At 44.0% G+C, this 19,729-nt stretch overlaps 1 protein-coding gene across 1 annotated transcript in view; it reads left to right on the top strand.

Moving 5' to 3' along the window:
- The window catches only part of LOC121718450 (ethanolamine-phosphate cytidylyltransferase-like), a 106,457-nt gene that overhangs the window by 40,049 nt on the left and 46,679 nt on the right, over positions 1-19,729 (top strand). Inside the window, exons 10-11 of the mRNA XM_042103464.1 lie at positions 17,364-17,429; positions 17,693-17,758. Coding sequence (XP_041959398.1) covers positions 17,364-17,429; positions 17,693-17,758 — 132 coding nt within the window. The remainder of the gene's footprint in view (positions 1-17,363; positions 17,430-17,692; positions 17,759-19,729) is intronic.

The following is a 19,729-nucleotide window of genomic DNA, read 5'->3' as shown; positions in this document are numbered from 1 at the left end:
CCAGGAAGGACCGTACCTCCTTTTTAGTCTGCGGCTGGGGACAGTCCCGTATGGCTTGTACCTTGTCGGTCTGGGGCCTAATCAGCCCCCTACCCAGCACATGGCCCAGGTAACGGACCTCTGCTTTGGCAAAGTCACATTTCTTTGGATGCACTGTAAGTCCAGCTCTTTGGATGCGCTGCAGCACATCGGAGAGATGGCGTAGGTGGTCCGTCCAGCTGGTACTATAAATTACAATGTCATCCAAATATGCTGCGGCGAAGGATTCGGTACCTTCAAGAACACAGTCCATGAGTCTCTGGAATGTGGCTGGCGCCCCCTGCAGGCCAAATGGCATAACCATGAAGTGGAACAACCCTTGCGGAGTTCTGAAAGCCGTGTAGGGTCTGTCCTGCTTAGCGAGGGGCACCTGCCAGTAACCCTTGCACAAATCAAGGGTGGTAATAAAGCTGGCCTTACCCAGCCGTTCAATTAGATCCTCTAGCCGTGGCATGGGGTAGGCATCAAAATGGGACTGGGAATTTACCTTGCGGAAATCAATGCAGAATCTGATCGTCCCATCCTTTTTAGGCACCAGGACGACTGGATTGCTCCACTCACTATAGGACCTCTCGATGACCCCTAGGGACAGCATCTCCTCCACCTCTTCTTTAAGCAGAGGCAGTAGACACTCGGGGATTCGATACATCCTTTGCCGCACCGGAGTGGTGTCCTTCAGTGGGATGGAGTGCTCCACCACCGTGGTGAAACCCGGTTTGTCTTGGCACAGTCCTGAGGGAATGATGGCCGCTAGCTCCCTCTGCTGTTGTGGAGTGAGGTGCGCCAGGTCAAGAGCGGCGGGTGGTTGAGTAGCTGGAAAAAACTGCTCTGTACTGTCACTGTCTTCCTCTCCAACAGTTTGCACCAGGAGCTGCAGGCTACCTTGGGTGACCCGCTCTCGCCACTCCTTCAACAGGTTGACGTGGAACACCTGCTTTGTCCTCCTCCGGCCTGGCATGTTGATTTCATATGTGGCAGGGCCCATCTTGCGGGTAACAGTGAACGGCCCCTGCCACTGTGCAAGCAACTTGTTCTCCGACGTGGGAAGGAGCAAAAGGACCGTCTGCCCCGGCTCGAGAGTCCGTTGTCTGGCAGTCTTGTCATACCAGACCTTCTGGCGATGTTGCACCTGTTCCATGTTGTTCCGGACCAGCTCCGTCATCTCCTCCATTTTCTCCCTCATTTGAAGGACATGGGAGAGGATACTGTTGGTCTGGGGTGCTTTTGGCCCCTCCCAGGCTTCTTTTAGTAAATCCAAGGGCCCTCTCACTGGTCTTCCATAAAGCAGTTCAAATGGGGCAAAGCCAGTGGAAGCTTGGGGCACCTCACGGTATGCAAACAGCAAATATGGCAGCCAGCGGTCCCAGTCTTTCCCATTGGCAGACACATACTTTCGGAGCATACCCTTGAGTGTCTGATTGTATCGCTCAACCAGACCATCAGTCTGGGGATGATAGGGTGTGGTCCTGATCCCCTTAATCCCCAGTAAACTATAGACCTGTCTCATCTTTTTGGCTACAAAGGCTGTTCCCTGGTCAGTGATGATCTCTTGGGGTATCCCTACCCTAGAGAACAGCTGTAGGATAGCTTGGGAGATGGTGGTAGCTGTCACTTTACGAAGGGGAAAGGCCTCTGGATAACGGGTAGCGTAATCACACACTACTAAGATATACCGGTGCCCTCTCTGGGTTCTCTCGAGTGGCCCAACAATATCCATTCCTATCCGTGTAAAGGGGACTTCAATAATGGGAAGGGGCTGGAGGGGAAATGGACTAGTCTTCCGCTTACTAGTCAGCTGGCACACAGGACAGGATTTACAAAGGTCTTGGATCTCTTTATACATTCCTGGCCAATAGAACCTGGCAGCAACCCTCTCGAAAGTTTTGGCAGTACTGAGATGTCCTGCCCAGGGGATGCTATGACCCAGGGACAGCACTCGTTCTCTCAGCACCGTAGGCACCACTAGCTGCTCTGGCATATTCCCCTCTGACTGGTGGTACAATAAGCCATCTCGCAACACATAGCTTTCTCCAGACAGGCTAGCTGGAACACCCGTTGCCACACCATCCACACTGCTAACTTTGCCATAGGCCTCCTGCAATGTAGGGTCCTGGTTCTGTAGCTGTTCCATGTCCTCAGTAATGTCTTCCCAAGCTCCACCCCCTATTTGAATGTCCTCCCCATCCTGTTCATTCTGAAGTGTCCCCACTAGTCTCTCCCTTCGCCTTTGCCTGTGACTTTTCCTAGTCTTTAGCTTGGGAGGGGGTACTACCTCACTTCCAAAAAAGGGCATCTCTCTCAGGGAACCTGGTTCTAGGGGCTCTTCTGTCTGAGCTTTTGTCCGAGACCTAGTGACTACCACATTGACAGGCTTATTGGCTTGCACCAACTCTGGCAGTACCAAAATATCCTGTCCTAAGACTACTGGATGACTTAGTCTCTCCACAATTCCAACAGTTAGTCTATAGGTCTGACCATGCACTTCCACATATACTTTGGCCACGGGGTATTCATGTTCATCCCCATTGACACAAATTACTTTTAGGGTTCTACCAGATATACAGTCCTTTTTGTCCACTAAGTGGGGCTGAACTAAGGTTTGAGAGCTCCCTGTATCAATCAGAGCCCTCGCCACCTTACCACTCACTAGCACTGGGACAGTCTGTAACCTACCCATAACCCCCTGTTCTTGCTCCTCGCACCCTGGGAGACAACAGTGGCTACTACCTATGGGCTTTCTCGCAGGGCAGTCAGGCTTAATGTGACCTTCTTGGCCACAATGGTGACATATGACACGTGAGCGCTCTGGTGGGCGTTCTTTGGGGAAAGTGGCATGTCTAGGGGGCATGTAAGAACTTTTATCCCCCATCCTACCTCGTTCACTAGGTCTAGGACCACCCCCGCCACTAAACCCATCTGACCTACCACGGGTCAGGGGCCTGGAACTGGTCTCACTTCGGAAGTTCTTTGGACCTCTGCGGGCAGCGACAAAGTTCTCCACCAGTTCTGCAGCCTGCTGGCCAGTCCGTGGGTTGTGCTCTTTCACCCACACTCTGACATCAGGAGACAGAGTACGAAAAAACTGTTCCAAGATGAGGGCTTCTCCTATTTCTTCAACCGTCTTGTCCTCCGGTCTAATCCATTTACGAAATAAATCCTTCAGACGCTGGTACAGTTCTTTGGGGGACTCCCCAGGCCTGGCATCTGGCTCCCGAAACCTTCTCCGGTAGACTTCTTCATTTATTTCGTACTTTCCCAGGATTGCCTCTTTTACCTTGTGATAATCCATTGAGTCATTCATGTCCATGGCCACATAAGCACTGCGGGCTTTGCCACTCAGGTACGGCACTAAGTACACGGCCCAGTCCTCCCCTGGCCACCGGTAGGCAGTCGCAAGCCGTTCAAACGTAGTTAGATACTGCTCGATATCTTCCCCTTCTTCAAACTTGGGCACAGCAGCACGCGACCATGCTACTGGAGCGGCTGGATTTGCTGGCGGTGCCGGTGAAGCTGGCGGCTGAGCAGGCAGTGGCGCTTGTGGCTGAGAAGGCAGTGGCGCTTGTGGCTGAGAAGGCAGTGGCGCTTGTGGCTGAGCAGGCAGTGGCGCTGGTTGCGGCGGCGATGGCGCTGGTAGCTGCGGCGGTGGCGCTGGTGGCTGAGCAGGCAGTGGCGCTTGTGGCTGAGAAGGCAGTGGCGCTTGTGGCTGACGGCTTTCATCAAAGTCATCGCGGAGCTGGTTTAACTGGACCTGCACACTTCGCCAGCGCTGTTCCTGCTTAAAAAACTCTCGCTCATGGGACTTCAAGGATTTCTGCAACAGCGCATACAATCCGGCCAGGTCAGTCTCTGCTGGCACCTCTTCATCTGGCTGCCCAGACACTGTTGCTCCTAATGCTGCCTCTAGCGTCTCCTCCTCCCCCTGTGGGAGCTCCCCCTGGCCAGCTCGTACTAGCCGCCGGAACGCCATCCTCTGCCAAGTATGGCTTTGTTTGACACCCCGTCCACGTTTTCCACCTCGTCCTCGTTTTCCACCTCTCTTATCCAGTTTCTCAGGCGGCGCTACACATCCCACCGCTGCCACCAAATGTGCGCGACCGAGGCAGCCAGCCCACCAATTGGGATGTGAGCTTGGGGTTGTAGGTGGAAAAGGAGGTGCAGGAGAGGTTTTCAGCGTGCAATTTCTATTTATTAAATAACCAAAAGAAAAACTTGCAGGAATAGCAATCGGCTATTATTTAACAAAAAAACACTTTCAAACAAACAAAACAAAAATAAGTTCCGTATTCCAGTTCAGTATTCCAATTATCAACAATTGCAGAGCATAAAGCTACAGTAAGTCTCTACCTCACAACAGGAGAGCTGCTCTCTCTTTGCTCTTTCAGGGGAACTGAGCTACCCCTCTTAAATAAGCCTACCAATTGGCCTAAATTAGCCCAAATAAATATATACAAAATGACAATGGTGCATATTACTATGAAAATACATGTTAATTACCATAACCAATATTCCCCACATACATAATAATAACAACAAGACGACCAACAGACAAGGCAAACACCCCTCTATCATAATGCCCCACTCCCTCCCCCTGTGGGATGTTGGTAAAAGCACTGTCCCAACGCGAAGCGCGCTTCCGCAATGGGACAGTGGCTGGGAAGCCGAAGCACCAGGAAGTGTTGTGAGTATGGTGAATGTTAACCGGTTTACAGGCGTTGTACAGTGAATGCAAATGGTAAATGGATTGACAGTGGGTACCACACTATGTGTTTAAGTTACCGGGAACAAAGAAAGACAGAACTAAAGGCAAAACTAAAGAAAAATCGCGGCAGACCAAACATTTGGTCTGACGCATGAATGAACGCCAAACTGGCGGCAAAACTCCCGACACTAACGATTAGACAAAACTATACACCAAACACACTTTACACAACATGAAACAATACTTCAAACAAACACACAACATCGTTTATACGCCAGGGAGATGTGGCGGGTGACTGTGTGCGTATGGGTGCATGTACTGTATGTGTGTGTGCAACCGAGTGGAGTCTCTCCCTCTCTCGCATTTCAAGAGTGCACCGAAACGTCTTTAAAGTCCGATATAGGGAGAAGGGGGAAAGTTCAACTTCTCACAGTGACTTAAAATGTTTTCACTTGACATGCGTGTGGTTCTAGGAATCTCGCTACTCTGTGTCATAGTGTAACGCGGAGCGTGTAACGCGTAGCGAGACAGCATTTGAAAGGAATTATATTCTTGCATGTTCACAGGTTCGCTTCACATGGAGAGTATGTACAGTACTCTACATTTATCATCTTGAAAATGGCACTTTTAGTTATACTCTTTAATGAAAGACATTTCCTACTGTTGATAAAGGGTCATGCACATTTGTTTGGTAGGCTGTTCAGTGACAGTAACTTATGCTTTGCCACTGGGCTATATTATATCTGATGCAAGCCAAGATAATTCTGTAGCCTGTAGGCCTATAGGCAGCTAATAATTAAAACTGCTTCATGTGTCGACGATTGTTCATGAATGTCAAATCAACTGTGTGCTACACAGATTAAATATTAGGCCTAAATGACAACTTGAAAGCCATTGCATTTCAGATATATTTTTTAAACACTTTGGGACTTAGGGGAGACAATAGGCTATATTACATTGATACTAATTTATTTTATGACCACCTACACCTAGACAATAATTTGGAGTGAACCCTTTTAATCTTAGAACGTAGGCTATACAGTAGATAGTTTTGAATATATGCCAAAGTTGTTTTTGAGTTCATACTATTAATTCACTCGTTTTGTTCAAGAGTGAAGACAATCAAACTCGCAATTGATTTCAAACCATTAGCATTGTTTAAATGTATGCTTTCATTATTTTCCAATTTATGTAGCCTAGTCCTAGGCATAGGCCTATCTAATTGTTTTCTGTCAATGTTTAATTTGATGACTTTCGATGAAAATCCTGTAAATCGAACAGAAATCGTCTAGTATTGCCTTCATTTTTTTACGACACATATCCTCTTTTCGTCAATCTACTGTTTTGGTCTACTTTTCTACCTCGTGCACGAGCAGAGATGAAGCTGACCTAAACCAGAGAATGTCTAATAAGGGGGGAACCGCCACTCTCGGGAAACTTCTGGTTTCTGAACTGGTTGCAGTTCCTTTTCTGGTTCCACATGAGGGCGCTCACAAATAAGTGCAGAATGAATGGAGGTCTATGGAGCTGTACCCCTCAAATCCACTTCTCGGGATATCATTTTTTGCCCAGAAATTCAAATGTTGCAGTCGAAAGAGGGGGCAGAAAAAATACAAACCGCTGAGTATTATATTTTTTGAGTCACTTATTTGTTCTAAAAAGCCTTTCAAATGTGTCAATGATGTTATTCATTAGCAGAAAGCTAGTGTGTTGTGGGCAACAACGACCCAATCTGTAAGAAATCGAAAGGACATGACTACCGTAAAACTCATCGACTAAGGGTATCTCATGCTGCACGAGTCCAGTACACCCAATGTCACCATCACTCTGACTAAACACAGAACTATATTTGTGGAGGAGGGCCCTACCCTCCTGCTCTTGACTGTGACTGAGATTGGGCCAGGATACTTGTGATAGGTCTAGGGGACCACTCTGCACTTGTAATGACTGAACCTGAACAGTGCACCCATCCTCTCTCGACCTCTCTAGTGTGATTGTGTTGCTGTTTGTCGGTAATTGTGCTGCATACAACTCACCAAGGATGACTCGACGTGGAAGCCAGATATCTTCAGATGCAACATTAACTACCGGCACCCATACTTTCCCCTGTATTACTGAAAGAAAAGCCCTCGAAGCTAAAAGGCCATCTGGCATCCTGTTGATGGTGGGCTCAAACAAAGCAGAATGGAGAGCACGGCCAAATTGTTGAGTGCATGTGGCAGCAACCATTTTCAGTGACCCAGCTGGTACGCGGACAGGAGAGCGTCCATTCAATTTAACACATCCTAGTAAGCCAGATTCGGACAAACAGTCCAATTTGTGACACTCTGACAAAGCATCCTTCCAAACTTCGCTAGCTGTTTGTACAGTAGAAGACTGAAACAATGCTGAGCCATGCTGATAAAAGAGCTCCTCATAGCAACCACTTATCACATTCATGCCTAAGAGGCCAGGCACCTTGGCTTTGTTCGCTTGACTAACTGGGTGAGGGGGGTCGCGGACAACCAGGACACCCCTACGTGGGAGGGCCTTTCCTAGAACTGAAATGTCTAGCTCTAGATACCCCAGATATGGAATCTCTAGGCCATTAGCTGCCCTTAGTTGGAGCCAACTGCACTCTTGCAACTGTTTGTCACCTCAAGACTGAAAATGTTGTTTAAAGAAACTCTCTGATATAGTGGTTACCATTGACCCAGTATCAAGTAAGCAGGGAACTCTGACACCCCCCATCCCAATCTGTACCACAGGACAAGTCCCAATGAGTTTTAAGTGCTTTGAATTTACAACTGAGCCGTTGAAATCCCCTTCTGACGGCCGGCTCGCTACACCAGAGGGGAATAGTTTCCCTGTTGCTCGGAACCCTCAGCCGCTACACCCGTTTCCACCCCTTGGACAGCCACCCTTCCCCGCACATTAGACCCAGAGTTTCTAGGCAGTTCTACATGACAAAAACGGGCAATAGGCTGCTCACAAGTCAAGTCAAGTCAAGTCAAGTTTATTTATATAGCACATTTCATACACAGAGGTCATTCAATGTGCTTTACATAAACAAAACCAAACGATAATAACAAATAAAAGCATAGAAGGGCAATATAGTCAAAGAATAGTTAAAAGGTAAAGATCATAATAAAAAGAAAACATAAAACACAAGGTAAAATCATTTAAAAATAAAGAATAATTAGTAAGCAAAAACAAAGGCAAAAGTAGTAAAAAAAGTAATAAAAGACAAAGTAGAATAATTATCGAGGCAGATTCAGAATTTGTAACTCGGCACAGTTAGCAGAAAGCGTCTGAGAACAGTTTGGTCTTAAGTCTAGATTTAAAACTGGCTACAGTTGGGGCCTTTTTAATGTCATCCGAAAGTTGGTTCCACAGCTGAGCCGCATAGCAGCTAAAAGCTGCTTCACCATGTTTAGTTCTAACTGTAGGTTTTACTAGCAGGTTTTTCATCTGGGACCTGAGAGGACGAGAAGGTGTGTACTGCTGAAGCATGTCTGACAAGTATTTAGGTCCTGCTCCATTTACTGATTTATAAACAAGCAATAGTGCTTTAAAGTCAATTCTGTGACTTACTGGAAGCCAGTGCAAGGACTTAAGAATTGGAGTAATGTGGTCAGTTCTTTTAGTTTTTGTTAGAGTCCTAGCTGCTGCATTTTGTATCACCTGAAGCTGTTTAATAGTCTTTTTAGGAAGGCCTGTGAACAGTCCATTGCAGTAATCAACCCTGCTGGAGATAAATGCATGAATGAGTTTTTCTAAGTCATGTTTTGACATCAGCCCTCTGAGTTTGACAATATTTTTGAGGTGGTAAAAAGCTGATTTAGTTATCGCTTTCATGTGGCTGTTGAAATTTAGATCACTGTCAATTAATACACCAAGATTTTTAACAGTATCCTTTGCCTTCAACCCTTTTGTGTCAAGGAGAGTGGCAACCCTAAGTCTTTCCTCATTTTTACCAAATATAATTACTTCAGTTTTTTCTTTGTTCAGCTGAAGAAAATTTTGAGACATCCAGGTGTTGATTTGTTCTATACACTGACACATAGATTCAAGAGGACCATAGTTGTTTGGTGATAGAGCTAAGTAAATTTGTGTGTCATCTGCATAGCTATGATATGAAATCAAATTATTTTGAATGATTTGTCCAAGTGGGAGCATATAGAGGTTGAATAATAGTGGCCCCAAGATCGACCCCTGGGGAACACCACAGGTCAAGGACGTTGGTGTTGAGGTACAGTTTCCGATGGCAACAAAGAAGCTCCTTTCTTGTAGATATGATTTTAGCCAGCTGATAACTATGCCTGTAAATCCAACCCAGTGTTCTAGTCTGTGTAGTAAAATATTGTGATCAACAGTGTCAAATGCTGCACTAAGGTCCAGTAGCACTAGGACTGATGTTTTACCTGAATCTGTGTTGAGGCGTATGTCATTGGAAACTTTAATGAGAGCTGTTTCAGTGCTGTGATTTGCCCGAAAACCAGACTGAAAGTAATCAAAATACCCATTTGATGTTAGGAAGGTGGTTAATTGATTAAAGACTACTTTTTCAATAATTTTGCCAATAAAAGGTAGATTGGATATGGGCCTGTAATTGTTTAGCATGGAGGCATCCAGGTTATTCTTCTTGAGAAGTGGCTTTACAACAGCTGTTTTCAGTGACTTAGGAAAAGTGCCAGACAGCAATGATACATTTACAATTTGAAGGACATCCGCCGCTATGAGGTGAAAAACAGTTTTGAAGAAATTGGTAGGCAGAGTGTCTAAGACACATGTGGAAGGGCTGAGATTCTGTACCGTTTTTTCAAGTGTTTCGTAGTCTATCAAGCTGAACTCTGACATCAAGTTTAGTTTCCCTCTGTTTGTTGCTGGAAGTTCAGGTTGTTGAATTTGTAATTGAGCAGATATGTTGAGTCTGATTTTGTCAATTTTACCTTTAAAAAAAGATGAAAGCTCATTGCATTTATTAGTTGAGAGAAGTTCAGGCGCTAATTGTGAGGGGGGATTTGTTAACTTATCAACAGTTGAAAATAGAATACGAGTGTTATTTGAACTTCTATTGATAATGTTAGAAAAGAAAGACTGTCTTGCTTTGCATATTTCAGAGTTATATGTGCGGAGCATCTCTTTATGGATTTCATAGTGGATCTGAAGTTTGTATTTACGCCATTTTCTTTCAGTCTTCCTACACTCTCTTTTTAGAAATTTAACTGCTGGATTTTGCCTCCATGGTGCTTTCTGTTTGGCCTTAACTTTCTTGAATTGTAATGGAGCAATGTCATCCATAATGTTTGCCATTTTTGCATTAAAGTGATCAAATAAGTCTTCAGAGTCTGACAGTTGACTTGACTTTAGTGAAAGTGCTTGCTCAAAGAGAGCACTTGTCTGATCATTTATGATTCTCCTTTTTACCATCATAGCTGTGTTTTGAGTGTGTGGGGACATAGACACATCAAAGAACACGCAAAAATGATCAGATAAGGCCAGGTCTTTAACAGCTGTAGAGACATCGAGACCCTTTGTGATAACAAGGTCGAGGGTATGGCCGAGAGAGTGTGTTGGCCCCTGTACATGCTGTGTTAGGGAGAAAGTATCGATTAGTGCAATGAATTCCTTGGCATAATTGTTTTCAGGATTATCCACATGCAAGTTTAGATCCCCTGATATAATAAGACAGTCATACTCTATGCAAACAACTGATAGCAGTTCACCTAGCTCTTCAAGAAAAACTTTAGCTGAATGTTTTGGAGGCCTGTAAATTGTCAGTAATAAAATCTGAGGAGAAGACTTAATGCATGCACACAGATATTCAAATGAAGTAAAGTCACCGAATGACGACTGATTGCACTGAAAAGACGTCTTGAAAATTGTGGCTATCCCCCCACCTCTTTTATTTGCTCTGGTAGCACTCAAGAAACTGAAGTTTGGGGGAGCTGATTCGATGAGAGTAGCAGCACTGTTTGCTTGATCTAACCATGTCTCAGTTAAAAGTAAAAAATCAAGGTTGTGTGTGCAAATTAGATCATGAATTAAGAATGATTTGTTTGAAAGAGATCTGATATTTAGGAGTGCTAGTTTTGTTAGTTTAAGTGTTGGGGAAATATGATCCATGGGGGAAATCTGAGGTTGATGTGGTACGGGTAGGAGATTGGACTGGTTTACCCTATAAGCTCGATGCATTTGTGTTCTATTTCTTGTCAATACAGGAATAGAGAATGTCATGGGCTTACTGGGTCCCGGCATGTTCTCAAAACTACTGTCAGTACCATTTATATTGCAGGGACCCTGAGAATATCATGCAATACAGTCATCATATAATTGTCCCCTGCTGCTGCCATCTGTATTTTCCACTGCACATTCCATGCTATATGCCGGCTGAGAAAATGAACTAAGAGGTTGCTGCTGCTTAAGAGATCCTTCTAAACGGGGAGGGGGAGGGCGAGGGGGTGGAGGTGCCCTTCGCTTCTTTGGTGCTAATGATCTTGGGCTAGTAAAACTCTGCATGGCTACTGGTAGCAGTCTCTCCATTCTTGCAGGGAACATCATGTGCTTGGGTGGGGATGGTGATGGGTATTCAGGGGATCCTGTGGAGTTTGAGTGGGTGGTGGGATGAAGGGGTGGGGATGGGGATGGGAGATTAGGGGGGTTTGTGTGGCCTGGGGAGTTTGATTGGGTGGGGACGTGATTGGGTGTGGGTGATGATGGGAAATCAAGGAGGTTGGGGTTGAAAATTGATCCAGAGTCTCCATCTGCCTGCTGAGGTTCTGGGAAGTTTGTTGCAGACGCTCCGCTTTCAGCATGTATTCCAGTAGTGTATTCCATGTTGTTGTGTCTTTGTGGTGACAAGGAGACGACAGAGGTGGGGAGGGGTATTGGTACTGGTGTTACAACATGACCCTTCCTTTCTGATATCCTCTCAGCAGCTTTGATAGGTGCTATCTCCTCATGCTCATCACATCCATTTGTTTGCTGAGATTCCAGGGAGTTTGACGCCAGTGATTGACTTTGAGTCATTTTAGCAGCACCCATCTTATCTTGTCCAGTGGACATGGCTTGGCATTGTTGAGCTGGTTGTTTATGTTTCTCCAAGGTCTGCATTTCAGTGGAGGCTAGCGGGTGGTTATCAGAGGGCCCCACAGCAGGGGAGGTTGGGCATATCTCTGTTTCAGCCTGTGCAGAGTGTTTTGGTTTAGCTGAGTTGTTGATGTCATCCGCTTGTTCCGTCTGTATGGCCACTGAGCGCTTATCAGAGGCTCGGCTCAAGGTTGGCAGAAAAAATGTTGGGTGCAGGAGAGAGAGGTGATAGTATTCGGTTAAGATCTTGGCCCCAGTCCAACTCAGCTCTGTGCTATTTGGTCTGAAGTATTCCCTGCGATTCCAAAAAAGGTTAAAATTGTCAATAAAATTCATCCCAACTGAAAAGCATGTTTTTGCGAGCCAGGTGTTTAAACTGAATAGTCTGGAAAATACAAAGCTTCCCTCTGCTGGGAGTGGGCCACTGATGAAAATTTGTATTCCAAGCTCATATAGGGCCGAGAAAAGTTCCTTGAAATCTTCTTTGACATACAGCTGTTCTCTGTAGATGTCATTTGCTCCAACATGCACAATGATGCGCTTGATAGTTGCATATTTTGACACCAGTTCAGAGCAAGCCTTATTCCTGTACAACGTAAACATATTGGTTTACCATCTGGTTGAAAACTATATGGCCTACGAGGGGGTCCAGTAGGGTCCCGATTCAGCATGGTGGGTGAGTGGGAGGAGGCCAATTGTTGTAAAATAGCATCTAATTGCGTTTGCTGTCTCCGTAAACACTCCTTCACTCCCTCTGACAATTCATCACTAGGTTTCATAGTAACTGCATGGCTGTCAGCTCGACACTCACCCACCACCTGAGCTTGAAAGTCACAGGAGTAAGCACGAGCCCTTGGAGCACCAACCCGTTCCCCATCTTCCACCCAACGAATGGCTTCACTGCGTATTGTAAGAAAAGAACACTCAGGGTTAAGCCTAACCGACTTTTTAAGTTCTCGTCTTAGCAGCCCATCACGCACATGTTCAATGAATTGATCCCGAACCAGAGCATCCGGATTCGGGACACCTCTGGGGTTGCTACGTTTTATAGACTCCATCAATGACAATAAGGCATGAGAGAATTCCCGAATTGATTCCCCCTCTAACTGTTTACGGTGAAAAAATTGCTTCTGGAGAGAGATAAAAGATTGGGAACACCCATAAATTTCAACCAAAATCTGCAATACTCTGTCCGGGTCAACTCGATCAGTAGATGGGCGGAACCGAATTTCATTTTTTGCTTCACCATCCAACAAATCATACAGGAATAAGGCTTGCTCAGCACGAGACATATGTCGTACTTCTAAGGACCTACGTGCCTCTTCCACCCACTCCTCTACAGACAAAGGGTCAGTACTTTTTCCAGAAAATCGGGGACATTTTCTCTCTCTAGGCAAGTAGACATAACGTTCAGGCCTATCAGGTGCTATTGGGGCCGGAGGAGTACCAGACCCTGATGTAGTAGCCCCCTGTTCCCCTTCAGAGCTCATTTAGCAGTCTAAGCTGTTCTTCACTCTGAAAGTACAAACACAAATTGCCCACCTCAAGATAGAGAACACAAATCAGAGTTTGGTACAGATGAGCAGGTTTACTTCTTTGTCGTAAGCTGACTCCAATATCGTGTGGCTAGAGGGTCTTTCGTCGAATGGGGGTAACCACTGTTTTTCCCAATGTATTCCCACAAAACAAAAAGAAAATCAAAACCACATGCACCGGCAAAACTATGAGCTCTGAAAATCAGTGACAGCTGTAACCACTCAGTCCTGCCCGACTACGCCAAATGTGGCCTGTAGCATAATGTTCTAAACAGTGACTACGCCACTCCCAGTTAGAAGGGTGGGAGAGCCCTATACCATACACCTATGTCAATTCCCCAGCAAGTTCACTAAGAGAATAAACTGATCAGGATACAGCTGTCATGTATTCAAATTCTTATTTATTTCACAAAGTTGTTTTTATACACAAGGAAGACAATGGGCTATAAATCGCCACCAGTAAGGGTAATAGTAGGCAATGTGCAAAATGCAATCTCAATATTGTGCAAAATGGCAGTAAGTAATATCTCAGATATTGTGCAAAATGGCATGAAGTAATAAATATGGCAGATATTATTATGCAAACTAGTAAATAGGAACAATAACTGAAATAAGTTACTATTAAAGGATTATAAATTACATCCAACAGTCAGACAGTACACTGCAAATTCGCAATAGTCCAGGACTTCAGCTCAATACAACCAGTACTCAACAGCTAGTACTGAGGCTCAGAGATGTAGTGATGGTACCAACCAATAAGACACACCACACAGCAAAGATGTTTCACAGCAAACACTAAACAAAATCAAACAAAACACCTAATGTAGGCTACAAATGAAAATAAATGCAGCTGTCACTTTAAGAGAAGATAACTTCTATTCAGAGTGCCCAAGATACACAGCACACAAGGGTGAGAATAACTGGGGTTGGCTATACACACACACACACCTTAGTTAAACTGTGTACTAACATCAAAGACTGAAAGATATTGCACTTAGCCCATATAGCCACTGATAATTGCACATAGATATAATTGCACAAACCCGTTAAATATTAACACAACTAATGCAAATCACTAGACGCACATTAGAAATCACCTTAGATATTGCACTAGCCCAATACGCCTCTTCAGTTTGCGACAGCACACACTAGTCAGAAGCCTAGGCCTAGTCAGATATTGCACATAGCCCACTAAATTCACGAAAGCTCAATAAGAAACAAACTTAATGAAAAAACAATAAAATCAACATGGGAAAAACAGTGGTGCCCCCCTCTATCGTAGCAACACCAATTAGGACCACGGCCGCGGCAAGCCACCATGTAGTAGTATAGACTCGTTCCTGAGAGTAAAAATGGGAGCGTTACCATGCGAGGAAATTACCATAGTTCATCTCATGTATACCCAACACCCGAAGCATTAAGTACACTCACATAAGTGACTGGTATAACGTAGCTTAAACCATGGAGGCTACCAGAGAAAGAGAGCAACATTACCTTGGTTGACTCACTTAACCCCGAAACTCGTCTCGTTGCGTGTACGGCGTTACAGCTGGGCTCACACCACCAGCGACGCTGCTTGACTTAACAATCCAGTATGAAGATAAAGACTTAAAACGCACATCCGATACAATCCAGTATGAAACTCGTCTCGTTGCAGGCACGGCGTTACAGCTGGGCTCACACCACCAGCGACGCTGCTGGACTTAACAATCCAGTATGAAGATAAAGACTTAAACGCGCATTCGATACAATCCACAAACATTCCAGTATGGAGGCAAAGTAGGCCACGCTTGCCAACGACACCGGTGCACTCAGATGAACAATAGGCTCGGCATCTCGTGCTAGGTGATTTACAGATGACGTTTTAAGGCCTAAGTGAGACCTCATTAACCTAACCACGTTCCCGCTGGGCCCTAATGCCTGACCGTGAATGTGCACAGACAGAAAGGGGGAGGAGGAAATGATCTAATATAAAAAAAACGTACAAAGTACTGCCATGGGCTACACTAGCATTAAAGTGGATTCGATCCCGCAAAAGCAACACACGCGTGACTCTCTCCATCCTGATTCCCTACTCTTTGAGCCAACTAATATGTTACGCGAATCAATTAACTATTGTAGGCTACCATTAATTAATACACCCAGGTAACATGTTGTCCAGGCTATCTGAAACAAGGGGTTGCCTCTCATCTACAACAACTGGTTACCTTGGGCTGCTACAGTCGTCAGTGCACTGTGCACAGTAGGCCTATGCTACTCTTTGTGGTTGATCAACTAAAAATAAAAGATGTATTTGGTGATGACGTTATTGTAGGCCTAGTAGACCTAAATTCTGAGAAATTAAATGGTACGAGAAACGATCTACATAGCGCACCAGACCGCGATGTCTTCAAGGGTTGAATGAAGGGAGTTTGCAAAAATTAGTGTATTTTTCAAGTCAATAAACATTCTTAATTCTTAATTTTCGAATGTCTTTGTCAGGAAACATCTGACTTTTAAAAACCATAGGCCTGGTAGTCGCTTAGACAAGGAGTTATAAGATAAAGGCAATACCATTTGTGTCACCTAATGCAGTTCAGTGAATTAGCAAGATAACATCAGAAGCCAACAATCATAAGCACCTGTGCGCGCGCGCGCTCTCTCTCCTGCGCATGAAGCTGTCTGCGTGTTGTAGGCTAGATTTGCGTGAGTTCTTTCTATCTGCTTTACTTGTGAGTTGCGACCACCTAGGCTATGTTATAGACGTTCTATGAGGTACCAGTGTTTAGCTGTGTCACAAAACAATAAGCTTTGTCAGACTACTTTTAAAATGATATTCAGGGCTATATACATTTTAAACATTCGGGGCTGAAGACCCGACAAAGCCTTGCGTTAATTCTTCAGGTGGGAAGTGTCAGGAATTTTCATACGAGAGACGCTCTCATTGGTGGTTAGTATATGGAGTAGGGAATTGACAGCAACATATCCAATCACATTATGAGAGATGCTGAATTTAACATAAACTGCAATGTTTGATTTTAAATGAATGTAAATTTAGCCGGGACTGTAAGCTGGCACATGTGGGTGCTCGATGTTTTCAGTGGGTGCCCATGGTATCGGCGCCTATATGACAAGCGTATCTCGCGGTTGCATCCATTACAAACAGACATGCAATGTGAACGTCTGGGATTGGGGAGAGCACTAAATGCTCTTCGGAATAAGCACGAATTCAAGCCTTTAAATGAAAAAACACTCTTTAATAATCAAAAAAATAAACGCTAATGAAGTAAACTTGTGACCATCAAAAATCGTTTATTGCCTGTAACTCCGTGATAACAGGACGTAACAGGAAGGCATTTGGCTGAGCAACGGAGGTTAATATGCTCTATATTTTGTCCAAATGATGTCTGTCTATCATCGTTGCACTCGGAGAAAACCAGAATGTTTAATTTGTCCTGCATTTCTTCTACGGCTGCAAACGGGATTCACTCGCCGTTAACCAAGTATTTCTTTATTAGGGCAGGGCAGGCATATTTCTTGCTATTAAATTATTTCAAAACCAGTCTGCTAAAGTCTGTAGTGAAGTCTGTGTAGGGTTTTCCAGCTCCATTTCTTTTTACGAGACACCCTGCTCACTTGAGACCTCTGCCGGTTGTTGCAGCGTCGTTGCAGCGTTACTGGAAAAATACAAATTAAAGTCGCGTGATGCCGCGTGATCCCGCGTGCGGACCGCGAGGGAAGCTGGCCAAGTCGAAGCACTGCCCACTGTACATGTGCAATGGTGCTTAATACAGACCTTGTTGAGCACTAATACATACACATATTAATTATGTATTAATGGCTAACATAAAATATAGTGCTACCATTTAAACGTAATAGTGAAAGCAGGATAGCTTCCAACTCTTCCAACTTACATATGTAATCATTATTCTTTTTCAAACGTGGTAGTTGCAACAATACTTTCTTTCTTACAAGATTTACCACTTTTTTGCGGATGCCATGTTTGGGGTTGTATGACATTTTTCTTCTTCCTCTTTTAGTATGTGTCTGAGGTCGTGATTGGAGCACCGTATGCTGTGGGAAAAGACTTGCTGGATCATTTCAAGGTATGCAACAAGTACTTTTAGAGGCCCAGCATTTCAGTATAATGCAGTATCACCACATTGAGTAATCTATACAGCATCACCCAGAGGAATTGTCCCAGATGTCACACTGTTTTTTGCTGTAGGATGTGCTCAACGTGAATGTGAAATTTTCTTTCAGAAAACCAGCTAGACTAATTTTAATAAATGTATGCATTGACGCTTTTCACACATGAAGTTCCTAATGGAAAAATAAAGTTCTTTGAATTTGAATTTGAATTTTACAGGTGGACCTTGTGTGTCATGGGAAGACTGAGGTGTTTCCAGATAAAGACTCCTCTGATCCTTATGCTGTAAGGAAATTGTCATTGTTACACTCTTTCTATTTTTTTTTTTTTGTGATTATGTTTTTTATTCACATTTTCTGCAAAAATGGTACAAACAGTAAACGCAACATACATAAAATAACAAAAAGGAGGGGAAAAAAAATAACCAAAAGGGCAGATCAAGCAATAAACAAACAAAAAAATAAGCAAATACATCATTAATAAAGGAATATTTTCAATTGCACAGAGTGTTTTTAATAGATAGGTAGAGTCCCTTCCATGCATTTACTGTGGATAAGCTAGCTTTATTCAGTCTAGCAGTAGTCTCTTCTAATGCTGCAATATTAAGCAAAGAATTAGTCCAGTAGCATTTGAAGTTTGTATCTGGTTTAAACCACAACTGAAGGATTGATTTTTTGGCAGCAGTAAAACCTGCAAATGCCATACGCTTTTCCCGTAAAGGGAGCTCAAGTGAAGAATCATCATTCAATAAACAGAGACAAGGATCTAGTACAAGATTAGTATCAAGGAATTTAGACAGCATATGAATAACACACTTCCAGAATTTAGCTATGGTGGGACAATCCCAAAACATGTGAAGAAAGGTGCCTGTGGAATTTTGGCATAGAGTGCAGTGTGGGCTCTGAGAGAGATTCATTTTAAAACGTCTGTAAGGTGTTGCATAGGCTCTATGGATTACCTTATAGTGGATTAATTGATGTGCTAAACATTTTGATGTCAGTGGTAGGTTAGTCCATACATTTTCCCAGTCGGGCTGGACACCCATCAATCTTAGCTCCCTTTCCCATATTGACATAATAGCAGGGGTGAAAGTAAGCCGGTACTGGCCGGTACGGAGTACCACTAAAATATTTGGAGAGGGTACGCCGTACCGGAAAGAAAACTATACTGTCTCTGAAAAATATAGCACTTTCAGCATGACAACACAACTGCTAACGTCAAATTACCAGAAGCAACACGTTTCCCCCAAAATATATTTCATATACATCGTTCTGAACTGTATCTGAATTGTGTCTAAACCTCCCGTGCAGCTGGACAGACAACGAGCAAGCTATAGCGCGCGTACAGTAGCCTACAGTAATTGCGCCAACATGCACTGGTATCCAAAGTGTTTTAGCAGACGGACGTTTCTTGGAAAGTCTCCCAAATAAAAAAAAAAACATACAGGCTAAAGAAAAATATGTTGATGTTTCAATAGCCTATTCTGGTTTTATGTGTGCAGTGTTTCGCTGGAGAGGCAGGAGACAGACAGTGCGTGTACGGCTTAACCAGATCTTGCGCAGCAATAATGAAAGTGTTTTAGCGGACAGAAGTATGTTGCAGTCTCCCAAATAAAAAGGCATGACTCAAAGAAACGCGTTTCATGATATACAGTAGCCTATATAAAAAAAAAATTGATTGGAAGTGGGAGCGAGCAGAGTAACTAGGTTAAATAAATAAATAAATGTTTTTTAAGTGTTTGCAATTTATTCATAATCAAAAACAGATGCAGGTGGGTTAAAGAGTGATACTAGAGTGATAAGAAGTCCTAGTGAATGCTTGATAAGTAGACTATAATACAATAAATAAACAAATAAATAAATAATAAATAATTAGGCTAAGTGAAATTTTTGGCGCGCGCTCTGGGCGCGCATTATAACTCTATATCATAGTACCACCAAGAAATAAAAACTACTTTCACCCCTGCATAATAGGCAGTGATTTCATGGAGCCTACTAATAGAAGATTATATAGCTTTGTGACCAAGCCTCGAGAGCCATTGTTGGGGTCAACATGAGTGGACAGGGGATGAGGACTTAATGAATGCCAGGGTACTCCATATGCCTGCATCGCTGACCTCAGCTGGAGATACAGAAAATAGGAAAAGCCTGGTAATTCATACTGAGCTTGAATGCCTTGGAATGTGCGCAGCGTGCCATTGTCGCAAATATCACAAAGTTTATGAATGCCTTTTGATGCCCAGGTGGAGGAAGTAAA

The sequence above is a fragment of the Alosa sapidissima genome, chromosome 9 (assembly GCF_018492685.1).
Source record: "Alosa sapidissima isolate fAloSap1 chromosome 9, fAloSap1.pri, whole genome shotgun sequence".
NCBI classification, from domain to species: Eukaryota; Metazoa; Chordata; class Actinopteri; order Clupeiformes; family Clupeidae; genus Alosa; species Alosa sapidissima.
Note: the sequence above shows the minus strand (reverse complement) of the source record. Positions and strands in the feature narration are given on the sequence as shown.